Source organism: Canis aureus, chromosome 12 (genome assembly GCF_053574225.1).
Source record: "Canis aureus isolate CA01 chromosome 12, VMU_Caureus_v.1.0, whole genome shotgun sequence".
Lineage (NCBI taxonomy): Eukaryota > Metazoa > Chordata > Mammalia > Carnivora > Canidae > Canis > Canis aureus.
Genome location: NC_135622.1, coordinates 45864688 through 45890236, shown reverse-complemented (window position 1 = coordinate 45890236; position 25549 = coordinate 45864688). Strand labels below are relative to the sequence as shown.

The 25549-nt window shown below is 43.7% G+C and overlaps 3 protein-coding genes across 12 annotated transcripts in view; 1 reads left to right on the top strand and 2 right to left on the bottom strand.

Annotated features, from left to right (window-relative positions):
* Positions 1 to 25493, top strand: part of CENPO (centromere protein O) — a 33554-nt gene extending 8061 nt beyond the window's left edge. Inside the window, exons 1-9 of one of the 10 annotated variants that reach the window (XM_077843913.1) lie at positions 7238 to 7306; positions 7611 to 7761; positions 7929 to 8033; positions 10416 to 10585; positions 14800 to 14917; positions 15976 to 16235; positions 17756 to 17924; positions 18706 to 18801; positions 20095 to 25493. In XM_077843913.1, coding sequence (XP_077700039.1) covers positions 8000 to 8033; positions 10416 to 10585; positions 14800 to 14917; positions 15976 to 16235; positions 17756 to 17924; positions 18706 to 18801; positions 20095 to 20132 — 885 coding nt within the window. In that variant the 5' untranslated portion in view covers positions 7238 to 7306; positions 7611 to 7761; positions 7929 to 7999 and the 3' untranslated portion in view covers positions 20133 to 25493. Of the gene's footprint in view, positions 1 to 7168; positions 7514 to 7610; positions 7762 to 7928; positions 8034 to 10415; positions 10586 to 14799; positions 14918 to 15975; positions 16236 to 17755; positions 17925 to 18637; positions 18802 to 20094 lie in introns of those variants that run through there. The other 9 variants (XM_077843914.1, XM_077843907.1, XM_077843916.1 and 6 more) reach the window with 9 other exon arrangements.
* On the bottom strand, positions 3959 to 7547 carry PTRHD1 (peptidyl-tRNA hydrolase domain containing 1). The gene is made up of 2 exons (XM_077843918.1): positions 7268 to 7547; positions 3959 to 4297 (listed from the first exon to the last, which is right to left on the bottom strand). The coding sequence occupies exons 1-2, from the start codon at positions 7517 to 7519 to the stop codon at positions 4127 to 4129; spliced, it is 423 nt and encodes a 140-aa protein (XP_077700044.1). The 5' UTR covers positions 7520 to 7547; the 3' UTR covers positions 3959 to 4126.
* The window catches only part of ADCY3 (adenylate cyclase 3), a 76879-nt gene continuing 71199 nt past the window's right edge, over positions 19870 to 25549 (bottom strand). Inside the window, exons 17-22 of the mRNA XM_077843906.1 lie at positions 24665 to 24823; positions 23985 to 24131; positions 23308 to 23427; positions 22224 to 22347; positions 21476 to 21600; positions 19870 to 20890 (exon numbers count right to left, since the gene is read on the bottom strand). Of these exons, the coding sequence (XP_077700032.1) occupies positions 20708 to 20890; positions 21476 to 21600; positions 22224 to 22347; positions 23308 to 23427; positions 23985 to 24131; positions 24665 to 24823 (858 nt within the window). The 3' untranslated portion in view covers positions 19870 to 20707. The remainder of the gene's footprint in view (positions 20891 to 21475; positions 21601 to 22223; positions 22348 to 23307; positions 23428 to 23984; positions 24132 to 24664; positions 24824 to 25549) is intronic.

Genomic DNA, 25549 nt, shown 5'->3' with positions numbered 1-25549 from the left:
CACTAACACCACCCGTCAGTAACAGTGGTTCGCTATTGCCAAGATTCTCGACCAGGAAGCAGTGCACACTTCTAGGATGGCATCTCAGAATCTGTGGGGGAAGATGTATGTTGATTAAGTGACAATAAAACGTGATTTTAAATACCCCTCCAGGGGAGCCCTCTGTATTCTGCTGGCCCCATGAGAGGCAGTGACCTAGGCACCGATTCTCAGCGCTACCAGTTCAGAAACCCAATTTTGTCAGCTCATCCAGTGATAATTGGACTCTAGGGTATTGAGTCACACAACTCACAGTCACAGGAGGCTGATTTACAATCCAGAATGTCAATTAACCAATTTAAAATGGAAGATACAGCTTCCCAGCACTTGAACTACTCATGACCCCTTTTCAAACTACTTTCTAGTACCTAGATGTCTGAAAACCAAATTAGTAGCCAACTAGGAGAGGTTACGAGAAATCCAGACTGATAAAAGACCTGGTTTTCAATTCCAGTTCTGCCACTGACTTTGATCTCAGACAAGTCAAAGCCTTTTTGAATCTGTAAACTTGACACAAGGTAGCCTGCATTGTAAAATTGTCAGAATTGATGAGCACATAGGGTAGTCCTTTAATTAATTACAACACATTTTTTACATGTAAGAAACTTACCAAAGTATAGGAGATTCTTTTCAAGGATATATCACCTATTCTGGGGCTTGCAGCAGAATCTTTGCTCTATTGGAGAATATATCATTTTTTTGGTAAACTTGGTACACAAGGCTAGATATACTACACTTCGTGCCAGATTCTTGCTCTCCATCTTGTTCCTTCCCGTAGGCACATTATACACTACCACAATGTGTTGGTCCTAAATCACATAATTTATTCTTCATCTTTTAAGCCTACTGCTTCCTGGGACCAGGCTGCTTCTAGACAGCACCAGAGTTTCCAATTCAGTAGGTCTGGGGTAGGGCCTGAGAATTTGCATTTCTAACAAGTACCCAAGTGATGCTGACCTAGGGACCACATGTCAAAAACCACTGATCTAGTTCAAATGGCAATGGTCTGAGCTGATACAAATACAATCTGCTACTTCCCTGCTACTAGTTTGCATTCACATAGTATCAACACATGAATACCTGTCCTTTCCCCTCTTGGGTAGAAGTTTACAATATTTGTCCTCGGATCTCAGCTTTAGGGATTTGCCTGAGCTATTCTCTCTCAGCTGTATAGACTCATCTCTCTCTGAGCTTTATCACCATGTCTTAGAGCTGTTTTTTAAGATGCGATGTCATTTAGAAATATTTTCCTAATAGCAGGGAGTGCTTCATGGTACTTGGATGGCATCACTCTCAAGCAGGAAGGGAATTAGACAACGGGCTCACTTGATGGAAAGCTCCTTGAGGGCTGTGTCTTCTAATAACTTTTTATGCTTAGGTTCTAGCACCAAGTGCCCAGGCACTGTTCTCAGGGACCTGTACATACTGAGACATATTTAATCCACATAACACTCCTGTAAATCCCTATTATACAGACGAAGGAACTGGGACTCAGGGAAGTTGAATGACTTGTCTGAATTCACACAGTTTGAATGTATGAGAGCCAGGATTTGGACTCAGGCCATTTGACACCAGAGTATGAAATCCTAACCACTATGCTAGCCCATATAATATGATGCTTAGTAAGTTTGTTCAGTGTTATGAAAGGCTATATACTTCCTACTTGACAGAAGAAAATTAAGTCAACAAGGACAGTCAACTTCAACTTTCTCCCCTCTCCAGCCTATAAACTCATGGATATGTATGTGTGTCCCTACTTCTTTCCTCCAGTCTCATGAAAGTTTTCTCTTTCTTTCTGTTCAAGGCCAGTCCTTTTCTATCTCCTTAACCCTGCCTCTTCCCACCTTTTCTGGACTTCATTAGTAACTTGGAACTCTCTTCTCCCAACCCTCCCTCTCCTCACCCATAAACTTGCTTGGACATCTAAGGAAATTCCTCTTATGGGACCCAGCATTTACCTCTCCTGCCTCCATTCAACCATTGCCTCCTCCCATCCAAGCTTCTTGAAAAAACAGTCCCCACCTCTTAGCTCCTCTCCTATTCCCGTCTCAGTAGATGACTGTTAGATGCCCACCCTCATATGCTACTTCAACTGCTCTCAGCAAATTCACCTTTATGTTTCCAATTGCTAAGTGTTTTCAGTACTTATATACTGAAATTCTATGCTGCATTTGATTGTTCTCTTCCACCTTGAAATTCTATTCACTTGGCTTCTTAGAAATGGTTCTGCCCTCTGTACTCTACCAATTCCTCTATCCACTCTCCTAGTTTCAAATGACCACCTCTTGTAATGGAAAATTTTTGTATCTAGTATCTTAGTTGTTTTAGTATCTAAAGGATAGGGGGAAAGTCAATTCACATTACCTTGTGCAATTCTCTCTGTATGGATTATCTATGTATCTGTCTTCTCATTAGATCTTAGCTACCTGAAGGCAAAAACTCTTTTCATCCTTATATCCTCAGCTCCTCATACATCCTGCCACGGTAGGCTTGCAATAAATATCTGCTGAGCAAATTACCCTTTATAACTTTTGCCTTGCAGGGGTCCAAACAGTTTCTGTAGACATTTCCAAATGTGTCTAGAAATACGTAAAACACTGTACGGAGTGTTCTAGATGTTCAGAGAAGGGAACTGCATTTTGGGCTGGGTGAGACATTGTGAAGGTGATCAAATTTGAGCCAGAAATAGTTTAAAGTCCAGAGGTGGGAACGGGGAGGGAAGAGTACTAGTGCTTGACTTCCAGGTCAGGGACTGGCAGGCAGCAACTGGAGTGCTTTTGTGGAAAAGTAAGTTTGGATAAGGAAAGAATAGAAGATAAACTTAAAAAGCTGGGTAGGACAGGTGGCAGGGTGCCTCAGTTGGTTAAGTGTCTGCCTTTGGCTCAGGTCATGATCTTGGGGTCCTGGGATGGAGCAGGAGCCCCCTGCTTCTCCCTTTGCCCCTCCTCCCACTTGTGCTCTCTCACTCTCAAATAAAATCTTAAAAAAAAAAAAAAAGCTAGGTAAGAAATATAAAATGGACGGTCTGAGGCTAAGCTGAAGAGTTCTGCCTTTATTCTGTGGGCAAGTAGGAGTCTACCCTGAAGAGGGTGCTCAATGTTCCTAAGTAAACCTAGTGGGAGAACATCCACTGGACTGTAGCCAGGCTACACGAGAGGTGAGGAGACCAGTGGGACATTCAGATGAGCAAAGTGAGAGACTGATGCAGGGTGGTAGCACTGAAGACAATAGAGATGGTACTTGACAAATCAAATATGTGTGTGTGTATACACATGCATGCATATGTATACACCAGTCCTCCAGTCTCATCAAAGTTTCTCTTTCTTTCTGTTCAAGGCCTTAACATCTTTGAAACCTTAACATTTTTTTTAATTTTTATTTATTTATGATAGTCACACACAGAGAGAGAGAGAGAGAGAGAGAGGCAGAGACATAGGCAGAGGGAGAAGCAGGCTCCATGCACCGGGAGCCCGACATGGGATTCAATCCCGGGTCTCCAGGATCGCACCCTGGGCCAAAGGCAGGCACCAAACCGCTGCGCCACCCAGGGATCCCCAAAACCTTAACATCTTTGAAACTGAAATGCATCTCATGGTTAATTGCATGTCTTAACTGGTAGCATCTCTTCTTTCCTAATAACCATTTCCTATAAAATAATGGCGTATCTTAGAGTTGATATTGTCCTAGATTCAATGAATATATCAGGATGTGAACAAGAAATAAAGAATTCAAAGGCAAAGTTTTAAACTTGGGTGCCTGGAAGAACCCTTATTCCTAATAGAGAAGGAAGGGTGTTTGTTTCTTTGGCCCCTGGGTAGGAGTCTAACCAAATCTTCCATTTGAACAATGACCTAAAGACAATATTGTGGCTCACCTACTTTCCCCACCTGAACTAATTAATAACTAAAAATAAGAGGAGTCTTATTAGTGACAACTTTAATATGAACATGTGTTTGACCCTCAAGAAACATTAATAACCTCAAGGGAGGAGCGAGTTGCCATTGAAAGATGACGCTTAGGGATGGATGGCATGCAGTTTCTGGATCCAGTCGATACTCAAATACATCAAGGCAACTGATAACATTAGTCATTTGAACAATCGGTACTTCTTCAAATACTGGTTCACTTCTTCCTTGGGGTAAGGACGGAGCGCAATGCAAGTGGCGATGTTCTCAGGCTGCTCCAGCCACAGCATGTGGTCAATGTTCTTCTGTTGCAGGGTCTCAGCCAGCTCCTTCAGGGTGCTCTCATCTGCAGCCTACCAGTGGCAGAGCAAAGAACACCGACCAAATGGCCTACTTAGGAAGTATCAGAAGGCAATGAAAAAACAAGCATGGGGATGCCTGCATGGCTCAGTGGTTGAGTATCTGCTTTAGGCTCAGGGCGTGATCCAGGGATCTGGGATCGAGTCCCACATTGGGCTCCCTGCAGAGAGCCTGCTTCTCCCTATGCCTATGTCTCTGCCTCTCTCTCTGTGTCTCTCATGAATAAATAAATGAAGTCCAAAAAAAAAGAAGAACGAAAAAACAAGCATGGAAGGGGTTCCTCTTGACTGAAATTGACTGAAAGTAGAACAGTTCTCTCAACAAAGGAGCCTAAAGCACATCTCCAGAAGCAACAGCTCACTGCCCCTTCTGCCATGTTCTCTCCGTAGGCCCTTAGATAAGCAGCCTGGGGGCAGGACAGGGAGAGGCGTAATATGCCTGTTTCTAAAGTGGAAAGATTTTTCTCTTCTCTCTTGGGATGCTGTATGTGTTGTCCGTAATTATGCTCTGTATTTTCTACTTCTCTTATGGTGGTGCCCATACAGCTATCCCTAATCCTTCAGCCAGCTCTGACTTTAAGAGCTGAGAAGGATATGACACTAACAGCATGTTACCTCCATCTCCATTCTCCCTTCCCACCCAACCCCACCCAAACCTGAAGGGTTTTCCTTTTGCTGGGATAGTTCCTATTTCTTGGCTCAGAGGGCAAACCATTCCTCCCACATCTTTCTCCAATTGTTTCTCATCATCCTCATCACCACACTGACTCCTATTAACAGTAAGTGTTAGAGCTAGCACTCAGAAAATAATTTGTGTTATGTGGCCTTTTTTTTTTTTTTTGCCTAGTAAGGCAGAAGCCACTCCGATAACTGGAGGTTTGTCCTATCAAATTAGAGGAGGCCAAGACTGTCACTCTATATCTAGAGTCTTCTGGACACAGCCATGCTAGAGGCAAACCCATGGACTTCTGCCTCCTTCTTCAGCATCAGACAGCAGCACAGGACAGTGAGTTAGAGTGAGTCCAAACTCTTGCTCTGTCCCTTAGTGACTGTGCGGTTTTTATTTTTAAAGTAAGCTTTAGGGGATCCCTGGGTGGCCTGCCACCCAGTTTAGAGCCTGCTTTGGGCCCAGGGCGTGATCCTAGAGACCCAGGATCGAGTCCCACATCAGGCTCCCTGCATGGAGCCTGCTTCTCCCTCTGCCTGTGTCTCTGCTTCTCTGTGTGTGTCTCTTGTGAATAAATAAAATCTTTAAAAAAAATAAAAATAAAGTAAGCTCCACACTCAGTGTGGAGCTCAACTGGGGGCCCAAACTCAGGACTCTGAGATCAAGACCTGAGCTGAGATCAAGAGTCACATGCCTAACCTACAGGGCCATCCAGGTGCCCCAGTGACTGTGTGATTTTGATGAGTTACATGACTAAGCTGGGCCTTTCTTTCCCCTTCATAGAACAGGGATGATAATGCTTCCTAGTAGTAGTGACGATTCAATGGAATTAGGCTCAGACTAGTGTCTGGCACATAGTAAGCACCCAATAAATGGAGTTAGCCTTGGCATGTTCTTCTATTTTACTGGTCTTTACAGCTACAGCATCACCTTAATTTAATCCCTGGTGACTCCTTGGTCCCTTTCCTGAGTTACGGCTAACAACTAGGAATCGCCAGATGTCTTTGACTTAGAGGAGGTCACCTAATCTCTGTGGGCTTTAGATCTCTCTGAGAAAAGGGGTAAATATATTATCTGCCTGAATGTAAGGGAGGAGGGATGTCTGAACCAGATGATTTATTGAGGCTCTCTTCCTATAAAAAGAGTCTAAATAAAAAGCTATCTGCTTCTTTTCCATCTGCTCAGATTCTTGAGATATTTTCCCACAGGTTATTGCCTGATATTTTACTGCCCAACAGTTTTTCTCTTGAAAGATCATCTGCTCTTGCCGGCTACCCATAAAGGGATCACCCCACCCAAGGGTCCTAGTTTGTTTAAAATAGATCTTATAGTATAAAGTAAAATATGTGCTTAATGTAGAAAACTAAAAAGAATAGAGAAGCATTAGAAAATAACCAAAGTCCCACCACCTGCTTAATATTTGGATGTATTTCCTTAGTTTTCCCTCCCTAAATTTGTATCATTTTGTATAGAATACAGTTCAGCTCAGTAATGAGCACTCTTCCATGCCAACTAAATATGCTCCAAAACCATGATTTATGCGAGCCTTATAATAGCACATTTTATGAGCATAAAATGAACCAATCGCTAGTGTTGGAAATTTGGTAATTTCCACATGTTTTTACTATTATGAAGTGCTCCTGTGAATATTCTTGGACTCTACAATGAATGCTCTTTGGTGCATCTGAATTATCTTCCTAAAATACGTTTCCAGCAGCAGAATTGACACACGGAGAAAGGTTAAGGGTTAAGATCTGTCTGGCCATCTGCAAAACACCGGTGGTGTCTGGTATTTATGATGCTAAGGTCAAGTTATAGGAGCTACACATTTACTTTCAAATAATGAGGCGTCATACCCTGGCAATGCTTCATTTGGACTTCGCTGGGCAATAAGGAACCCCGTGTCCTGGTCCCTTCTGCAGGGTTTCTCGGGGGAGGGAGCGGCCGGCAGCTCGGGCCGCAGGGATAGAAGGCCGGCCCAGGGCACAGGTACAAGGGCGGGGCCTCGTTCCACCTGCCTCCACCCTCCCAGGCCTCTCCCAGGAGGGACGCTCCCCTAGAGCGGAGGGGTGCCGGAAGCATCAATAACCCGCCCGACGTCCACACTTCACAGTCAGGCCCGGTCCAGCCACGGAGGGAGGGCGCAAGCCCCTGAACCCCTTTCCGAAACTTAGAGGTAAAGAACTCCTCCCCACTAAAGCCGCACCCACTCAGCGAGGTTACGCCTCGCCTCAAGGCCACACCCACTTCCGGTCTCGACGGCCTCGGCACCCCTCCCCCTCCGCCGGGTGCCTCACCTCGAGGACCACCTTGCGCATGCGCCCCAGGTCCTGGAGGTAAGCGGCCGTGTGGGGGTGGTCGCGATGAAGATGCAAGGCCGCAGTGGCTGCGTGACAGGCCTGCGCTACTAGTGCGCCCGCTGGCCAGGAGAATGGAGCTTGCGATAGATCCTTTCGTAACACCAAGTATTGGACTAGGATCTGCGGCTCTGCGCCGGAGGCCGCCATCTTCCGGGCCCACAGAAAGGCCGGACCTACTCCCCGGTGCATGCCGGGATAAGGGAGGGGCCCCGAGCGCCGCCATGTTTTTGTACGGTGGGGACGCAAAGCACGCTGGGTCCGACTGGTTTGATTTTTGAAGGCGTGAAGGGCGGGAATTCTCATCCCTGTGGTGCGTGAGCGAGAAGCGCGGAGGAAAGGAGACGGAAGACCCAGTGACGGACAGGACCGTGACCAGGGTGGAAGGCTGTCGGCCTCTTAGAAAGCCGTGTTGTGGGGCGCGCGCAGGGCAGGTAGACGGGGACACCGCCGGCGGGGACCGGGAACGGGAGGGGCGGGGCGGGGGGGGGCGCTGGTTCTTAGGGTGACACTCGGACTGTCCCGGGGCCGACGGTGCGTGCCTGACTTGTGCGCGGCTTCCCGTGAATAGGTGTGACTTTCTTTTTTTGTCTTTTACCAGCAAGGATATCTGGGTCCCTCTTACCGCTTGCCTGCACAACTTCATAGGAGGGCCTGTGGAAATCTAAGGAGATGGAGTGGGCGAATGACGGCAAGTCCAAAGGAGGTATTCCCCGGGTCGCCTTTCCCCCTTACTACTGCTGCCGAGATGACCCCTAGGTCAAAAGAGCCCCTTCCTCCAGTGAAGGATGTATGACCTGGCCTGTTTGGGAACATTTTGGTGAAAGGAGCAAAAAACATTGAAGACTCAGAGGGACAGGCAGCTAAGATCATTCATCGCATAGGAAAATTCTTCGAATATTTGTAGGTTCCAGCCCGTTTTTACACCGATAGGGTGTGTTCATGACATGCTCAGTGTTTATATTCAGAGCTACAGGTTAGCCAGTGAGCTCTCTTTTCAGGATTTTTTTTTTTTTTTTTTTTTTTTTAATTTATGATAGGCACACAGTGAGAGAGAGAGAGGCAGACACAGGCAGAGGGAGAAGCAGGCTCCATGCACCGGGAGCCCGACGTGGGATTCGATCCCGGGTCTCCAGGATCACGCCCTGGGCCAAAGGCAGGCGCTAAACCGCTGCGCCACCCAGGGATCCCTCAGGATTTTTTGGGGGTCCCTTACGCATTACACCTGTGAAAGGGTCGGTGCCAGGCAGTGACTTTTGGTGTTGGTTAGACCTAGGTTGGAGTCCTAGCTCTGCAATTAGAAATTTCCTGGCTTTGGGGCAGCCCCGGTGGCCCAGCGGTTTAGCGCCGCTTTGGGGCCGGGGCGTGATTCTGGAGACCGGGGATCGAGTTCCACGTCGGGCTCCCTGCATGGAGCCTGCTTCTCCCTCTGTCTCTGCCTCTGTGTGTGTGTGTGTGTGTCTGTCGTAAATAAATAAAAAATCTTAAAAAAAAAAAAAAAAAGGAAAGAAAGAAAGAAAAAGAAATTTCCTGGCTTTGAGGCACCTGGCTGGCTCAGTGGTTGAGCACCTGCCTTCAGCTCAGGGCCTGATCCCCTGGGGTCCTGGGATCGAGTCCTGCCGGGGAGCCTGTTTCACCCTCTGCCTGTGTCTTTGCCTGTCTCTGTCTCTCATGAATGAATAAATCAAATCTTTAAGAAAAAAGAAATTTCCTGGCCTTGGGCAAGTTGTTTTGCTTTTCTCTGCCTCAATTTCTTCATCTGGAAAATGGAGGCAAATAATAGCCTTAACGATGGTGGTTGTGGAGATTAAATGAGTATTCTCTTCATGCTTTAATTCTTTTTTTTTTTTTTTTTTTAAGATTTTATTTAGACACAGGCAGAGGGAGGAGCAGGCTCCATGCAGGGAGTCTGAGGTGGAACTCCATTCGGGACTCCAGGATCATGCCCTGGGCGGAAGGCAGGCACTTAAACTGCTGAGCCACCCAGGCTGCCCCATGCTTTAATTCTTTACATGGTTTGCAAGTAAAGCATCTAGCACAAGTGTCTTAACGTGTAGGAAATGTTCAGCAAACGCTTTGTTAGACTGGATTGGCATTATGAAACTGACCTTTCCTAAATTGGTCCTTAATCTCTTGGGAACTAGGATTTGCCTCAATTTCTGTCCAACCATGAACTTGTTTTCCTTTTCTAATACCCAGTAATACTGATAGGCAGTTCCCTTTAGTGTGTATCTTTATAGTCCTTTGTGAATAATACTTTTTTTAAGATTTTATTTATTCATGAGAGACACAGAGAGATAGAGACACAGGCAGAGGGAGAAGCAGGCTCCCTGTGGGGAGCCTGATGCAGTATTCGATCCCAGGACCCCGGGATCACACCCTGAGCCAAAGGCAGATGCTCAACCACTGAGCCACTCTGACTTCCCTGAATAATACTTTGCAGAGCTTCAGAGTATTTAGTTTAAGTCTCTCTGAATGTCTAAATCCAAAGAGATATGCATTAGCACTTTGGGAATACATGCATAAAAGCCAATTTAAAAAATAATTCTGCATTTTATTTTAAAAATGTTTTTAAGATTTTATTCATTTATTTGACAAAGCACAAGCAGGGGGAGCAGCAGGCAGAGGGAGAAGGAGAAGGATCAGCACGGAGCCAGACACAGGGCTTGATCCTAGGACCCTGGGATCATGACCCAAGCAGAAGGCAGACACCTAAGCAACTGAACTACTCAGGCACCCCTAATTCTATATTTTAAAAGTTTCTGAGAGACCCTGAATCTGGTGACCCTGTTTTCTCCTAAGTCCTTATTATCATGGGTAACTGAGATGAGTTTTATTCAGAAAATGCTCTCTTTAGGCATTGTCCTGGTCAGAGACTACTTGTACATTAGTGCTGAGCCTAAGAGGTTGCTTATCATTGATTTCTGTTGTCAGCTCCTCTGGTTTTATAAATTGTGGCTAATGTCTAACATTTTAGTGGGCTAGGTTCTGAAAAAAGAGCCACCCTGTGTTCCCCACTGAAATGCTTCCTGTTGCCAGAGTTAGAAATCCCCGGCTTCTTGTGAAATTGTCTTTTTACTTTTCTCAGGTGTTTTAGCTCACTTGGAAAGATTAGAGATTCAAGTGAACAGATCTCATAAAAACTTAGAAGATCCACAGAGAGCACAGGCAGTCGAACATGCTCTCAGGACCAAGATTCATAAACTGAGATGTCTACGAGATGAGCTGAGAAGTAAAGTGAAGCGACGTCAAGCCAGAGTGAGTGCAGAGGTGACATTGTAGGTTTTCCTGGAGTGTAAAGAACAAGGATCATCTGGGAATTAGTACATTTGGATAATGAGTTTCACTTGTGTTCTTACTAGATTGATTTCAGCCCTTGACCTCTCAAATGATCCATCCTGTTGAATCAGTGAATACCAATATCAAGCAATAATTTTCAGACGCTGCTGTTGGGCCTGGCAAGTTCTTTGTAATAGTCTTTTAGCCTGCACTCAGAGACATGAGTGTTACTTTACTCTCAGCCTGACTTGAGTCATTGGCACTTTTGTCATTAGTGCCATCTTTCCCTTACCCATGCTTGATACCATGTAGTGAACTTTGATTCTTCCCTCTTTTTAGTTTTCTCTCTAGCCCAGGGTCAGTCAGCAAGACCTGTCAAATTTTCCTATAGATTGTCTTTGTACTTCAAGTATTATCCATATATTATGTGGTAAGTATTTACTAGGTGATTTGAATACCAGGATCATTATAGTAGTCTGCTAGTTGTTTCTCTTCCTGTATAACTAGTTCTCCAGTAACTCTTGCACAGCCAAGAAAGTGCTTCATAAAACACTATATCACTGAACTTTATATAAATGTAAAAAGTATAAACTCTTTCATGTCTGACTTTTTTTTTGCTGAGTGTTTTATCTGAGATTCATCCAAACTGGTGCAATATAGTTATTCTTTTTTATTGGTATATAGTAATTTCATTTTATGAATAGTCCACAATTAATTTACTTAATTGCATTGTTGGTGACATTTAGGCTAATTAGGTTGTTTCACTTGGGGGCTGTGAAACATTCCTGTTCCTGTCTTTTGATGTAAAAATATGTACTTTTCTATTGGGTGTATACCTTGTAGAATTTGCTAGGTCACATGGTATGTATATTATCTTTAGTAATACTGCCACACAGTTTCTGGAAGTGATTATACCAGTTTTATATTCATAGCATCAGTGTATAAGATTTCCATTGTTTTGCATCTTGATACTGTCGGCTTAAAAAATTTGTCCCTCTGTGGGAGTGTCATAGTATCTCATGGTGGAGTAATTTGCAATTGCCCGATAACTAACACTATTAAAGTACCTGTATTGGATACTTGAAAGTCTTCTTTTGTGAAATATGCTTTTTGGCTTCTGCAAAAATTGTATAGTCTATCTCTTACTGAATTGTAGAGTCTTTACGTATATTGGATATGAATTCTTCAGTATATGATGAATCTTCTCTTAGCCTGTGGCTTGCTTTTTTACTCCCTAATGGTGTCTTGTGATGAAAAGAAAGTCTTCATTTTAATGAAGTTTGATTTAGGAATCTGACTTACTGCTTTTTGTTTTCTTTTAATAAATCTTTGCCTAACTTATGATGATAAAGATGTTCTGTGGTATTTTCTAAAAGCTCTATTGTACTTTCTACTTTCAGAATTATAGTCCATCTGGAGTTGATTTTTTTGTGTATGGTATGAAATAGAGGTCATACTTTTTTTGTTTTTCCATATGGCTATCCATTGCATCCAGTACCACTTTCTAAAGTCCATTCTTAAAAATAAATAAATAAATAAATAAATAAAGTCCATTCTTTTCCCACTGTTTTGTCATGGATCTTCGGGTCCATTGTGAGTCTGTTTCTGACTTCTGTTCCATTGGTCTATTTGTGCTTGTACCAGAGGTTCATTTATTCTTAAATGTTGACACCTGTCATATATGTTGTCTCCTTCAGAATTATCTTGGGTATTCTTGGCCCTTTGAATTTTACATAAATTTGGGAATCAGCCATCAGTTTCCAAAAACCTATAGTTTTGATTGGGATTGCATTGAATGTATACACTAATTTGGAGGGAATTGAAGTATTTTCAGTATTGCATCTTCTAGCTAATATACATGATATATCTTCCCATTTATTTAGTTCTTCAGGTTCTCTCAGTATTATGTATAGTTTTATGTGCAGAGATCTTAAACATCTTTCATTATATTTATCTTTATGTATTTGATTTTTCCTGTTATTACTGTATATGGCAGAGATCAGCAAACTTTTCCTGCCTAAAGCCAGATGATCAACATTTTAGGCTTTGTGAGCCAGTTGGTATTTATGGGAGCTGCTCAGCTCTGTGTTTTGTGAAACAGCCATAGACAATATGTAAATTAATGAATGTGCTCCAGTAAAACCTTACTACAAAAATAAGTATCAAGTTGGGTTTGACCCACAAACCACATTTTGATGACCTGTGATAAATGGTATTATTTTTTAGAAATTTTATTTTAAAATTTTTATGTAGAAATATATTTGATTTTTGTATATTGACTTTATATATCATAACATTGCTAAATCTACATTAATTCTATTTATCTCTCTATTCTTTTGGGATTTCTACATTTGGAATCATGTCATATGCAAACAATAAGTTTTACTTCTTTCCAACCCTTGTAACTTGTTTTTCTTGCCTTATTCGATTAGCTAAGAAGATCTTCAGTATATTGAGTAGAAATCGTCTTAGAGTCAGCCTGTTTGCTCTATATTTTGTATAGATACTCTTATCAAATTAAGGAAATGCTCTTCTATATCTTGTTCGCTAGAGTTTTGTGATCAGGTCTTGAATTTCTTAAATATTTTTACTGCATATATTAAGATGATCATATGGTGATACACATTGATTGGTGTTTGAGTGATGATGGCTTACATTTTTGGAATAAACCTAATTTGGTTTGATGTGTAATCCTTTCTATATAATGCTGAATTATATTTGCTAGTTGGACTTTGACATCTAAATTCATGAGATTATCTTGTGAAATTTTTTTAATATCCATGTCAGGTTTTGGCATCAAGTTTAACCCAGTCTCAGAAAGCAAGTTGGGGTGTTTTCCCTTTTTTTCTATTTGCTGGAATAGCTTCTATAAAATAAATGTGGTTTTTCCTTAAATTTTAATAAAGAATTACCTGGTAAAGCCCTTCGGGACTCTTCTGTGGGAAGGTTTTAAATTTATGACTCAATTTCTTTGATTAATATAAATCGACTAATTTATATTAATATTGTTAATATATTACTATAAATATATAAATATTATTATAAATATAAATTAATATAATTTTAATAGGAATTGATTGAATATAAATTTCCTATTTCCTCTCGGGTCATCTTTAGTAAGTTGCATTTCTCAGGGAATTTGTCCATTTCATCTAAACTCACATGTTAAAGTTGGTCAGTAGTATTGTCTCATTTTTATTCTGATGCTAGTAATTTGTGTTCACTCTTCATTCTTTTTCTTTCCTTGGTCAGTTTTGTTAAGTTTTATCAATTTTGTATTAATTTTATTAAAGAACCAAGTTTTGGCATTATTGATTTTCTCTATTATACATTTGTGTTGTATTTTTATTAACATCTTATCATTCTACCCTTCCTTCTTTTTGGATTTAAGTTGCTTTTTAGCTTCCTGAAATGAAACCTTAATTGATTTTTTTTTTTGTAGTCTTTTCTCTTTTTTGTATGTGAGGTTATAAATTTCCCACAAAGCATAATGTCTTAGTCAATGTGGGCTGTTGTAACAAAAATACCATAAACTGGGTGGCTTATCAGTAACACATGTGTCTCACAGTTCGAGAGGTTGGGAAATCCAAAATTATGGGCCTAGCAGGTTCAATGTCCAGTGAGGACCTGGTTCCTCATGAAGTCTTCTCATGTAGCCTCATATGATCGAAGGGGCAAACTAGCTTTCTGGGGTCCCTTACATGGGTACTAATCCCATTCATGAGGGCTTCAATATTGTGACCTACTTACCAGCCAGAGGCCCTACCTCCAAATACCATCACATTGGGCATTAGGTTTCAGTGTATGAATTTTGAAGGATACAAAGATTCAGTCCATAGCACATGGCTTTAACTATATCCCTTAAGTTGTGGTATGTTGTTTTCATTGTTTTGTTCACCCTGTACTTATCCTAGACTTTGCTCACACCCTTTTCTTGTTCCTCTCACAATACTCTCCATTTCCACCAAGTTGTAATTGTTCTTCAGGCCAGCACAGTTTCTACTTCTGATTCCTGGCACTGTGACCCACAAGGTTCTTCCTCTGTTGTGAATTCATAGCACTAACTGGTCATTGTAGCATTTCTTGAGTTGTTATACAATAAATACACTGCACTTAGTTTTCTTTTTACTTGTGTGAGGCCAAGGACCCCTTGCGGTGCCCCTGTCCAGTTTGGTTTGCTGCGTACTTTGCAGGTTAGAGCATCTATTGCTAATGAAGAGCCTGATCAAACACAGGAAATCAGTGAGCAAGAAGTTGCGGAAAGAAGACAGGAAAATGTGAAAGCTATTCTGCAGGCATATCGTTTTACAGGTATAATTTATTTTCTGACCTATTCCAGTCTGAGTCTCTTGCTTCGAGTGAGTTGGTTTGCTATATGTATCATTAGTCTTGGACTTATTTCATGAGCTTAGATTTTGCCTTCCTCAACATACACACACCAAGCTGGCATACTATTTGTAGGCATCTTGACCTACAAAATTGGCCTCTTTTTGCGAAGGCTGGTTGGGGGCTGGCTTAGATTATTCATTTTAGCTATTCAGTGTGTGTGTCAGAACTTGTTTTTTTTTTTTTTAATTTTTTATTTATTTATGATAGTCACACAGAGAGAGAGAGGCAGAGACATAGGCAGAGGGAGAAGCAGGCTCCATGCACCGGGAGCCTGATGTGGGATTCGATCCCGGGTCTCCAGGATCGCGCCCTGGGCCAAAGGCAGGCGCCAAACCGCTGCGCCACCCAGGGATCCCGTGTGTCAGAACTTGTACTAGAACTGCCTTTGCTTGGGGATCCCTGGGTAGCTCAGCGGTTTAGTGCCTGCTTTCAGCCCAGGGCATGATCCTGGGGTCCCGGGATCAAGTCCCACATCAGGCTCCCTGCATGGAGCCTGCTTCTCCCTCTGCCTGTGTCTCTGCTTCTCTCTCTGTCTCTCATGAATAAATAAATAAAATCTTAAAAAAAAAAAAAAGAACTGCCTTTGCTGCTGGCTGGCTTAATGCCACTGGTCAAATAGTTTGAACCCATTAAGTCTCTGTTTCCCCATGAAAATGGGGGATCTATCCTGCCCATTGTCTATGCATAGATTGTAGAAGAAACTGAACATTGACACTCAGAAAAAGAAGTAAAATGAAAATTTCAAAATGTTTTCCCATAATTTGATATTAGGATGTTTTTTTTTCCACCATTCTTCTGTGGTTTTAATAACTCACATTCAAAGTGAGCCAGAGTAAGTGAAAAGAGTCTGTGATGTCCTTTCAACACATTTGAACATGTACTGTATTTATGAGGCAATGCTGAAGCGAATGGAATGTGCAGCTGAAGAAGATCCTGCCTTTGCTGACATTTGCTGAGAGGTGTTGCCTTGTTTGCTTCAGGGCTTAGTGGGAAACTGACCAGCCGAGGGGTCTGTGTCTGCATCAGCACTGCTTTTGAGGGAAATCTGCTGGATTCCTATTTTATCGACCTTGTCCTACAGAAGCCACTTTGGATACATCACCATTCAATTCCAATCTTCATTCCCTTGGAGGAGATATCTGCAAAATACCTGCAGACTAATATTCAGCGCTTCCTGTTCTGTCTTTGTGAATACCTAAATGCTTATGCTGGAAGGAAGTACCAGGCAGATCGACTTCAGGTATCTGTCTGGAATCTTACATAGCATGTTATGAGCCCAGAATAGGCTTAAAAGGGGGTGGGGAAGGGATCCCTGGGTGGCGCAGCAGTTTAGCGCCTGCCTTTGGCCTAGGGCGCGATCCTGGAGATCCGGGATCGAATCCCATGTCAGGCTCCTGGTGCATGGAGCCTGCTTCTCCCTCTGCCTGTGTCTCTGCCTCTCTCTCTCTCACTGTGTGCCTATCATAAATAAATTAAAAAAAAAAAAAAAAAAAAAAGGGGGTGGAGAAGGCAAATTTTCTTCTGTATTTTAAAATATTTTATAATTCTGAGCCAGATATTTGACCATTATCCTTCTCATGTGTGTTTCCTATTTATATACAAGCTATTGTCCACCTCCTTCCCCTGTTGAAACTGGATGCTGTTGAAGTGTGGGTACTGCTTACAGGATTATTCACTCCTGAATGGTGATCCTCAGGCTTTTATACTTGACCCTTTCTTCCTTCACAAAGTAGTATAGTCATACCTCATTTTATTGTACTTTATTGCTCTTTGCAGATACTGCATTTTTCTACAAATTGAAGGGTTGTAGCAATTGTTGAGCAAGTCTATTGGTGTCATTTTCCAACTTGTTCACTTTGTGTCTCTGTCACATTTTGGCAATTCTCGCAATATTTCATACTTTTTCATTATTTGTTATGGTGATCTGATCATTGATGACTCACTGAAAGTTCAAATGATGGTTAGCATTTTTTAGTGAGAAAATATTTTTTAATTAAGATGTGTAATTGGTTTTTTTAGACATAATGCTATTGCATACTTAATAGACTACAGTGTAGTGTAAACAGAAATGTCCTGGGAAACCAGAAAATTCATTTGACTCAATTTATTGCAGTGGTCATGAACTGAACCCACAGTATCTCCAACATATGTCTGTATAGTTTCTATGCTTTTAATTCAGTGGGTATATAGAGTACCTACTATGTGCCAAGTGTCTTGCTGAACCTTGGGTCTATATAGATGCAAAGCAGAAAATTACATAGGGGAGTACTATCCATCTTTGCCTAAACTCTGGCCTAGCTTCTCAGGGTTGCAGTGGAGCTAGTTTTGGGGTAAAACAAGTTTTTTTAAGTAGACAGGAAATGAATGCAGATAAAGAATAGGTGACTTTTATAAGTTAGTGCCTCCCTCCCATGAATTTAGAATGACTCTGAAGCTCTTGGTTGTTAGTTAAACTGATATGAGAATGCAGACACAAAGCATTTTAGCCAGCTATACAAAGACAACATATCTCCCTTTTGTCCCCAGGCTCTGGCCAATTATTTAGCACTTCCTGCAGGCCTTCCTAGGATTCTGCCAACTCTTAGTTATATTTTAAATCTTTATCATTAGTTCTTTTTACAGACTTTTCTCTGTCCTTTAAGTCTCTGAAATTTGATTCATGGGCCCTATTTTTGTAGATATGTTTGAAGTCACCACCACTCACTGCCTTTGGAACTATAATCATCATATACTTTGTGTCTTGATCCCCACCCTCTTCAGAGTGACTTTGCAGCCTATCTCGCTCGGCCCTTGCAGAGAAACCCACTGTGCAACTTGCTGTCATTTACTTACAAAGTGGAGCTGCGGGGTCGGTTCCTGTTTTGTGCTAGACTGCTGTATAAGGACCTCACAACCACCCTCCCAACGGACGTCACCATTACCTACCCAGGTGAGAGGAAGATGCCTCAATGAAGAAATAACGTGCTCTGTGTGATTCAAGTTAAATGAAACATAGTAAAATAGGTAGACTATATCAGTTGGACCTCTGGAGACCTATTCTGTTAATTGACTAGAAATTTACTAAGATACAAAGAATATTTTCCTTTTTTTTTTTTTTTAACCATTTTTCCTCTCTTTTGTTAGTAGCAAACATAATTACCCTAGTTCCCACCTCCTTTGCTCCATCCAACTCTGCCAGTGTTCCATCAGTTTGTGATTTGTTGTCATTGGAGACCCCTCTTGAAAAGAGACAGCTAATGAGGCTGAGTCATAGGGTTACTTGTGTTGAAGAAGGCCAAAATACTCATTTCACTAAGAAGCCAATTAGACAAATAAGTATACACTTAGTTCTCTAGAGACTCTTCTGTATATGGGAATTTCTTACGGCTGGCTGAGTTGTGTTATTGTTTTAGTTAAATGTACCATAGTCATGTGACATGGGCAATAATGAAAAATAGGATCAAATATTTTTAGGAGGTGGAAGTTTTGAAGCTGCCACAGATTTCACACCATAGGTTTTAGACTTCTGACAGAGTCTGGGTCTCAAAATTTCATTTGGTCTCAGTTCTAGAGCAAAAAAACAGGTTACATGAGTCCAGAACATCAATGATATGGGTTCTGATTCCCTCAATTTCACTAAAGGAGATTGATATAATGTTTTAGAAATGGATGCATTACCCCCCTCATGGGAAGAACAACGAGCATCTCATGAAAATCTGTTTTTTACGAAGCCCTTACATCAAGTTTTTACTTCATTTGCAAGAAAAGGAGAGAAGTTGGATGTGACCCAGGTCTAGGATACTATTTTCATTGGGAACACGTCAAAAGTGAGTAAAATAATACTGTGCATAGTCCCAGACTAGGTCCTAGGAACTGCAAAGTATTGAAAGGCTCAGACCCCTGCCCGGGGACTGTCCTTGCATTGAGAACAGACACCCACCTCATCAGGGTGGCAGGGGGCAAGTTTGGACGGTGGAGGTATTGAGCATATGTTTTAGATGAAAATCATAATGGTTTATGGGGCAGAAGGCATTTTGTGAAAGGGAGTTTGTACCTTTTAGCTAAAAGGTATGTTTAGCTTTTAATGAAAGAAAGCTTTAAGTCTGCCTTACTTTGAGACTTTTGCAGAGAAAGTTCTTAGAACACTCTAGATTCCTTATGTGACAGGAATCACACGGTTAAGGAGAAGGTATGTTTGATCTTTATTTTGAAGCTGTTTGTTCTAGGCTACAGTTTTATAAAGAATATGGAGAAAGTACTGTGGCTATCAGGCTCTATGTAGCTAATACCTTGTTCTAAACATGCTAGTAGAGAGTTTGTATGTATTAAGTCAGCTATAAAGAAGCCTGATTGGAAGTCTGCTCAAACTCTGGTAGTAAACGGAAGCAGACCCACCCTCCCTTATCTCTCTCCTGCAAGTTCTCAGCTGCATGGTTATTCCAACCCCCCAACCCTTGCAGTCTTCTGATCTCAGTAGTGGATCCTTTCTCCTTAATCCTGGCCTCAGCCTTGCTGACACGTTTTGTTCCTTATGGGGATATGTATAGGGATGGTGCTCAGATGTGAAAGCCTGTGTCTGGCAGGGTCCAGCGATTTCAATGCCTGTCCTCGCTTTGCCCAGTCACAAATAGGAGTCTTTACTTTCCTTCCTGCCCTGGACCCAGAGCTGCATCCAGGCCTCTAATGTGGTCACTTCCTAGACTTGTTGATCGGGAAGCAACCTACCTGGTGTGGATGCCCAGGGGACAGGTAGGGTCAGCTTGGACCACCATTTAGAGGAAAGGAGTTTGAGACTAATCACATGTCTTAGTTCAGGCTCTTGCCTTTCAGGCATGTGGTAAGGATGCATGGTGTGAGTTAGCAAAGTACTTAACAGAATTCTCACAGTGATCACATTCAAGTTGAATAAAGCTTTTAATAAAACAGTCTTGTTCTTTATCAATACCTGTAAATTCTCTTTTAAAGCAGTAGCAAAGGCGACTGTAGCAAGAGCTCAAGAGGCAAGGCAATATCGGAAAGTGGTTTTTTTTTTTTAACAGAAAGTTAAAAATATAAATGTAGAAGATCTGTTTATATATTTTTCTCTCAGAAATAAATTCCCTTTCCCTCCCTCCCACCAGGTAAAAGGAAATATTGCACTTTCTGCTCTCATGACTAAGGTGGCAGGGGTTCCAGAAGAACCTTTCAAGATTATCAGGAACATCAGCATGAGGGCCAGGTCACCTAACCTGGACCATATGGAGACAAGCAGGTCTCCAGCTTGAAAAGGCTGCTTCCAGGTGAGCGCTGGGGAGCAGAACACTTGCCTACTCAGCCGCCAAGTCCTCTTCTGAAGTACAGCTTTCCCACCTCTGCTCCCAGCCTGGAAGCAAAGGCTGCTTTGTTCCACCCCGGACACATTTCCTACTCACAGTGGCCATGGCCTCTCTGGGGGAAGGAGGGCTGGTCAGACCCAGGGCTCCGGAAGGATTGTTCCAGTACTACGCCTAAGACCCCTACTCTCTGAGGAAGCTGCAGGCACACTGAGGAATAGTATGGCCATCCTCAGAGCTCACGTATCCATGAACAAATGAAGGCTTGAGGAGATTTTTAAACCTAAAGTCTATGTGAGAGTGCACTTCAACAATTTGGGAATGTTGGGACTTGGTCATTTGTCCTTTCCCAAGGCCTTTCTTTGACTCCAAAAAATAGATTCTCCCTTCCCATTTGGACTGTTGTGGGGCTAGAGGCCATTCAGGAGTTGTCCACCACCTGGTGGGGCAGGGTGACGGAGGAGCCATTAGGGAAGGCAGCTGGCTTGTCACGCCCCTTCAAGAAAAAGGTGAGCAGCTCCCCCTTCCCTTTCACAAAGATGGGCCCTCGCCTCACAAAGCGGAAGCCGTACTCTCGAAGGATGGCTTGTGTTTCTTCCACCACCTGTAGAAGGAGAACATAGTGTGGTCTCAGACCAGGACTGCCCAGAGGTATCTGCATGTAGCCCACAGGTCCCAGTGAGCCCATCTGTCTTGCTCTTCTCCAGACCTCTTGGGCCAAGCCCCTTATTCTATATACCAGTAGGCACAGGGTGGTTTGCCTAAGGTCTTTTCCTCTCCCAAAGACTGTGATGCTGCCACAGAGAACCCATGGCCATCTTCTGGGGACAGTAAGCACTCCCTGTTCTTTGTCTCCTGTCCCTACTCTGAGGCACTTTCTAGCCCAACCCAGGTGACTCCATTCAGGGTGACTTCAGGGGGGAACTGCTGGAGGCACAAGAGGTTAGAAAGTTCTTACCAAGAGGCAGGATAGTCTAAAGAAGAACTTAAATTTTAGAAAGCGGGGCGAAGTATTTCCTCCCTTCTACTGAGACATCTCTTCCCACCTTTGCCTGTAATCTCCCAGAATTACCAGCTTGCTACTCTGGGCTGACACAGAGGCAGTGGTGCATGGCAAAATACACCCTGTCCCGATTTTTTTCCCATCCCCTGGGTCTGAGCACATGCTCATCTCTGTTGCTGGACCTACCTGAATGTTGCCCATGACCCCTGTGGACTCCATCCTGCTGGCCACATTGACAGTATTGCCCCAGATGTCATAGTGTGGTTTCCGGGCTCCAATGACCCCAGCCAGTACCCCTCCTTTGTTCATGCCTGGCGGAGAAGCAAAACATTGAGTACAGCCACGAGCTGTATTGTCATTATCCCATCTCAGAAGCCACCAGCTCTAATGGAGAATTCACCACCTGACCCCAACCACTGAGCAAGCTCCTGAGTCTGTTAACCTATTCCTCATGAAGCTTGTCTCTAAGCCACCAGAGGGCAAATATGTCTCCTCTTTATCCTGTCCTGGCCAATCTGGTAACTAATTTATGCAGTATGGAAGTTCCGGTGTCTTGTGACCTCCCCCAGGATGAGAATCCCTGCGCCTCTTCCTACTCGGGGCAGCAGGGGACATTAACTCCCAACAGGCTGGACCAAGGTAGCAAAGCTCTCTGCAGGCATGGGGGATTGCTCGGGGAGGTAGACAGCCTGACTTCCAGCCATACTCAGAAAGCAGGCTAATCACTGTAAGCGGTGTGGGACACAGCTGACCATCATTTTGTCAGATTGCAGTCGTCATCTGGGAGAGATCCCTAAGGTCCCATCCTGAGCTGTATGTGTGACCCTCCCCAACCTAAAAGCCTCAGGGCTAAGTCTCACCCTACCTGTCAATTTGCTGAGTCCCCTGCTTCAGAGGGAGCCTTTCAGGGGCACACAAGCTGAAAAATGCTTACCTATGCGCAGCATAAAGTTGTTGAAGGATTGGTTGTTGATGTTCGTGAGTGTATCCTTCATGGCTAGAGCAAAGTCAGCCAGATCAGCCAGGTGCTGCCAGCGCTCTTTGTCTGACTTCTCCTCCTGTGCCAGGGAGCAGCAGGGAGTCAGGAGCCAGTATCAACACCTTCCTCCTCCTCCAGCATCTGGAGAATTCTGCATCTCCTTGTTAAAGGCCTTATTCTCCACTTCCCACAGAGACGTCGGTGACTGCTGCCTCTGCTTGCCACTGACTGTTCACCTGGATCCCTTAGGGTCCCCAGGTGGGGAAGACCAATCCTCCCCAGCCAAATGGCTTCCTGTCTGCCATGTATCTGATCAGGAGTCCTACCTACCACATCATTAACCTTGCCTGACCTGGTCTCTTAGGTTTGGGATAGTTCTCATTTTGATTCCTTAACTAGATTATAAACACTTGAAGGCCACAACCCTTTTTAAACACATTTTTTTAGCCTTGCCAATAAAATGGGAGGTGGTAATAGTACTTACCTCCTATAGAATGGTTTTAAGATAAAACAAGATGATAATAGCTTAAGAAACAGCTCTTGGGACCAGGGTCCCCACAGCTCATTTCCTTTCCTAGTAGCTAAACAACTAGCTGCACAGGTCTGATTTAACAAAAGAACAGGCTGATGCCAGCCAGTGTGCTCTGAAGACCCCTTTTGTAACAAAACTCCCAACCTGGATGTTTTCATTGTTACATAATCTTATGGACAGTTTCTACTTCCTCCCTAGTTCTTTCAAAAGTCTAGAGCATGAAGGGAGCATGGCCACTGTTGGAGCAGCTTCTGCTCTAAGCTGTGCAACAATGGAGGGGTCATGTATCTGATTATTTCTCTGCTCATTAAACTTTGCCAGTAAACCCGATTTTAAATTTGTATCACGTGGTGCTGGTGGTGTATATGGGTGACCCACTGGCACAGCAGCACTCAGCAGGGTCCGCTACCCTTGTAACTCCTTGATTCACACATGCTAGATGTGGGCTGCCTCTCTCTCACCCCAGGAAGCAGAGCCCCATCTCCAGCCACTGATGTGGTTAGCTACCTTGTTGGAGCTGGCAAAGCCGTTGGTGTTGACATCTGGGGTGACTCCTGAAGCTGCCATATAGGTGCTGCCAATGGTTTTGATCTTGGTGATGACCCGGAATTTGGGATTGTCCAGAAGCTGAGCCAGTGTTGAAAAATAAAGAAACGTCAGTAGAGTCTAGGGAGATGAATGAGCCAACTAATGACAGATGTGCCTGTTCACAGCAACCCAAGTCTTCCAAGAGATGCTTTCCTAAAAACCCCTACCTATTCTGCTGTTTGTTGGGCACATGATGTTAGGCAGTCTTCCTGATTGAGCCTGTTTCTAGGACCTTAACATGGGACAAAGCTGCCAGGCCCCTAGGGTGTTTGAGCATATATGTAAAAGTATTTTCCTTGGTATACAATTTTCTTAATAAATATTTACTGAATCTGAATTTGGGGGTAGGAGGAACCTGGGGCCTCAGGATCTTGTTTTGGCCAGTCTTTATGCTGTGAACTTGTAGGCAACTTCCCAGGCTCCGCTTTCCCCACTCAGCTCCACCAGGCTACTAAAGTTCCTGCATCACAGGGAGGCTCATCTAAGAAAACGAAGCAGACAGGGTAACTACAACTTCCCTTTGGCTTCTGCAGCCTGTCCTGAGAATCTGGAATGAGCTGGCTTTGCGGCAGGAGAGAAGCAGGATGGGCACTCACAGAATCAAAGTCTGAGATGATCTCATTGAGGAAGCGCAGACACTCAATGCCACCATTATTGATGCTCTCCTCTGTGTAGAAGTCGGCAAAGTTGGGTAGAGAGGCAAACATGACTCCAATCTCATCGTAAGACTGGCTATACAGCTCCTAAAGAGAGGCAGGGCCAGAGTGCTCAAAGAAATACCAGTGGAATGATGTGCCACAGAAATGAATCTATCTTCCACACACGTTTTAGTACATTCAGCTTTTTGGACAGTTCCCTCCCAGATTATCCTAACTTTGGGTTATAAGGCAGTGGCTCATCACAACTTTGAGTAAGTAAAAAAGTTTCTCTAGGCCCTGTAACAACTCTAGCTTTGAGAAAAAGGATGGAGGATGGAGTTGGGGGAGTGAAGCATAAGAGCCCTTCCATGTGAGGGGATCACAACTGACTGGTAGGCTCCAGCCAAGGCCTCATCTGAAATGGGGCCTTCTCATGATGTGCAGCCCACGGAAAATCTTAGTAGTGCCCTTTACTGAAAGCCTGTGAAATTCCTCCCTTGCTTATGTTGCAGTTGCTGCTTGTGTGCAGCCCTGCCTGGACCAGTGCCAGCTCTTCTGAGACAGCCTTGGCCCAGAGGGGCTGATGAAGGCAAGATCAGCCTCATGGCTACAGGCTACGCCATGAGGCTGCCCCTCACCTCATCCCTCTTCTTGGACCCCAGGAAGTGGCGTGCCACGTGCTCAGGCAACATGTTGGTGACCAAGGCCTCATTCCAGCGCCGCATCTCGTAGACACGTTCCTTCTGGTCATGGACCTCAATCTTCCACAAAAACAGCGTCCTTGCCAGTTTTTCAACCTGTGGACAGACACAGGCAAGGTGTGTGCTTTAGCTGGCTGTTTGATGAAAAGACGAACAAGTTGGAAGGCTTCTACGTGGAAAAACGCAGGAAAATGGCTAAACGGCAAGGGAAAGACAACATAGACCCACCGACTCAAGGCCACCACAGCAAGGACTCCAGCCTCGCTGTGGTTATGCAGAGCTCCAAGAAGCCTTCTGGATATTTGGGGAGCGGGGATAGCCCTAATTCTGGGACCTCATTCTAGCTACAGGTCTATCTTGGAGCCGGGTGGCAGCACTGGGAATCTCAGCTCAGGGTGGAGTTCCCACCTCCTTCTGGCCAGCAAGTGTCTGGGAAATGCCGTACTTTCGCTGGCAAACCACTGGGGGGCACTTGGGCTGACATGGAACCTCTTCCCCTCCCTCTCTGCTTTTTTTCCCTTCAGAACTTCTATCACCTTCTTTCCCTTTCTCTTCTGTTCCCATGGTGAGTGTGTTAGTGACCCCCAGAGCCTGGGTGGGTGAAAATCCTCAGGCCCCTGGCCCCAGGAAACAGCCTATTTTCTCTAAGCTTTTACACCTGCTCCGTGTGCTGCTTCAGCATGCTGGGGGCAGTCAGAAGAAGAGGTTAAAAAAAAAAAAAAAAAAAAAACTGTTCTTGTATTACAAGGGAGAGAATGAGAAAACAGAGCTGGCGACAGCTTGGCCATGCCAGGCTGGATAAGGGAGACCAGCATTCCTTAA

Coding starts and splice junctions, on each gene's coding strand:
- PTRHD1 (XM_077843918.1), bottom strand. CDS start 7,519: ATGCACCGGGGAGTAGGTCCGGCCTTTCTGTGGGCCCGGAAGATGGCG. Junction 4,298..7,267: donor TGCGCAAGGTGGTCCTCGAG/GTGAGGCACCCG, acceptor TGCCACTGGTAG/GCTGCAGATGAGAGCACCCT.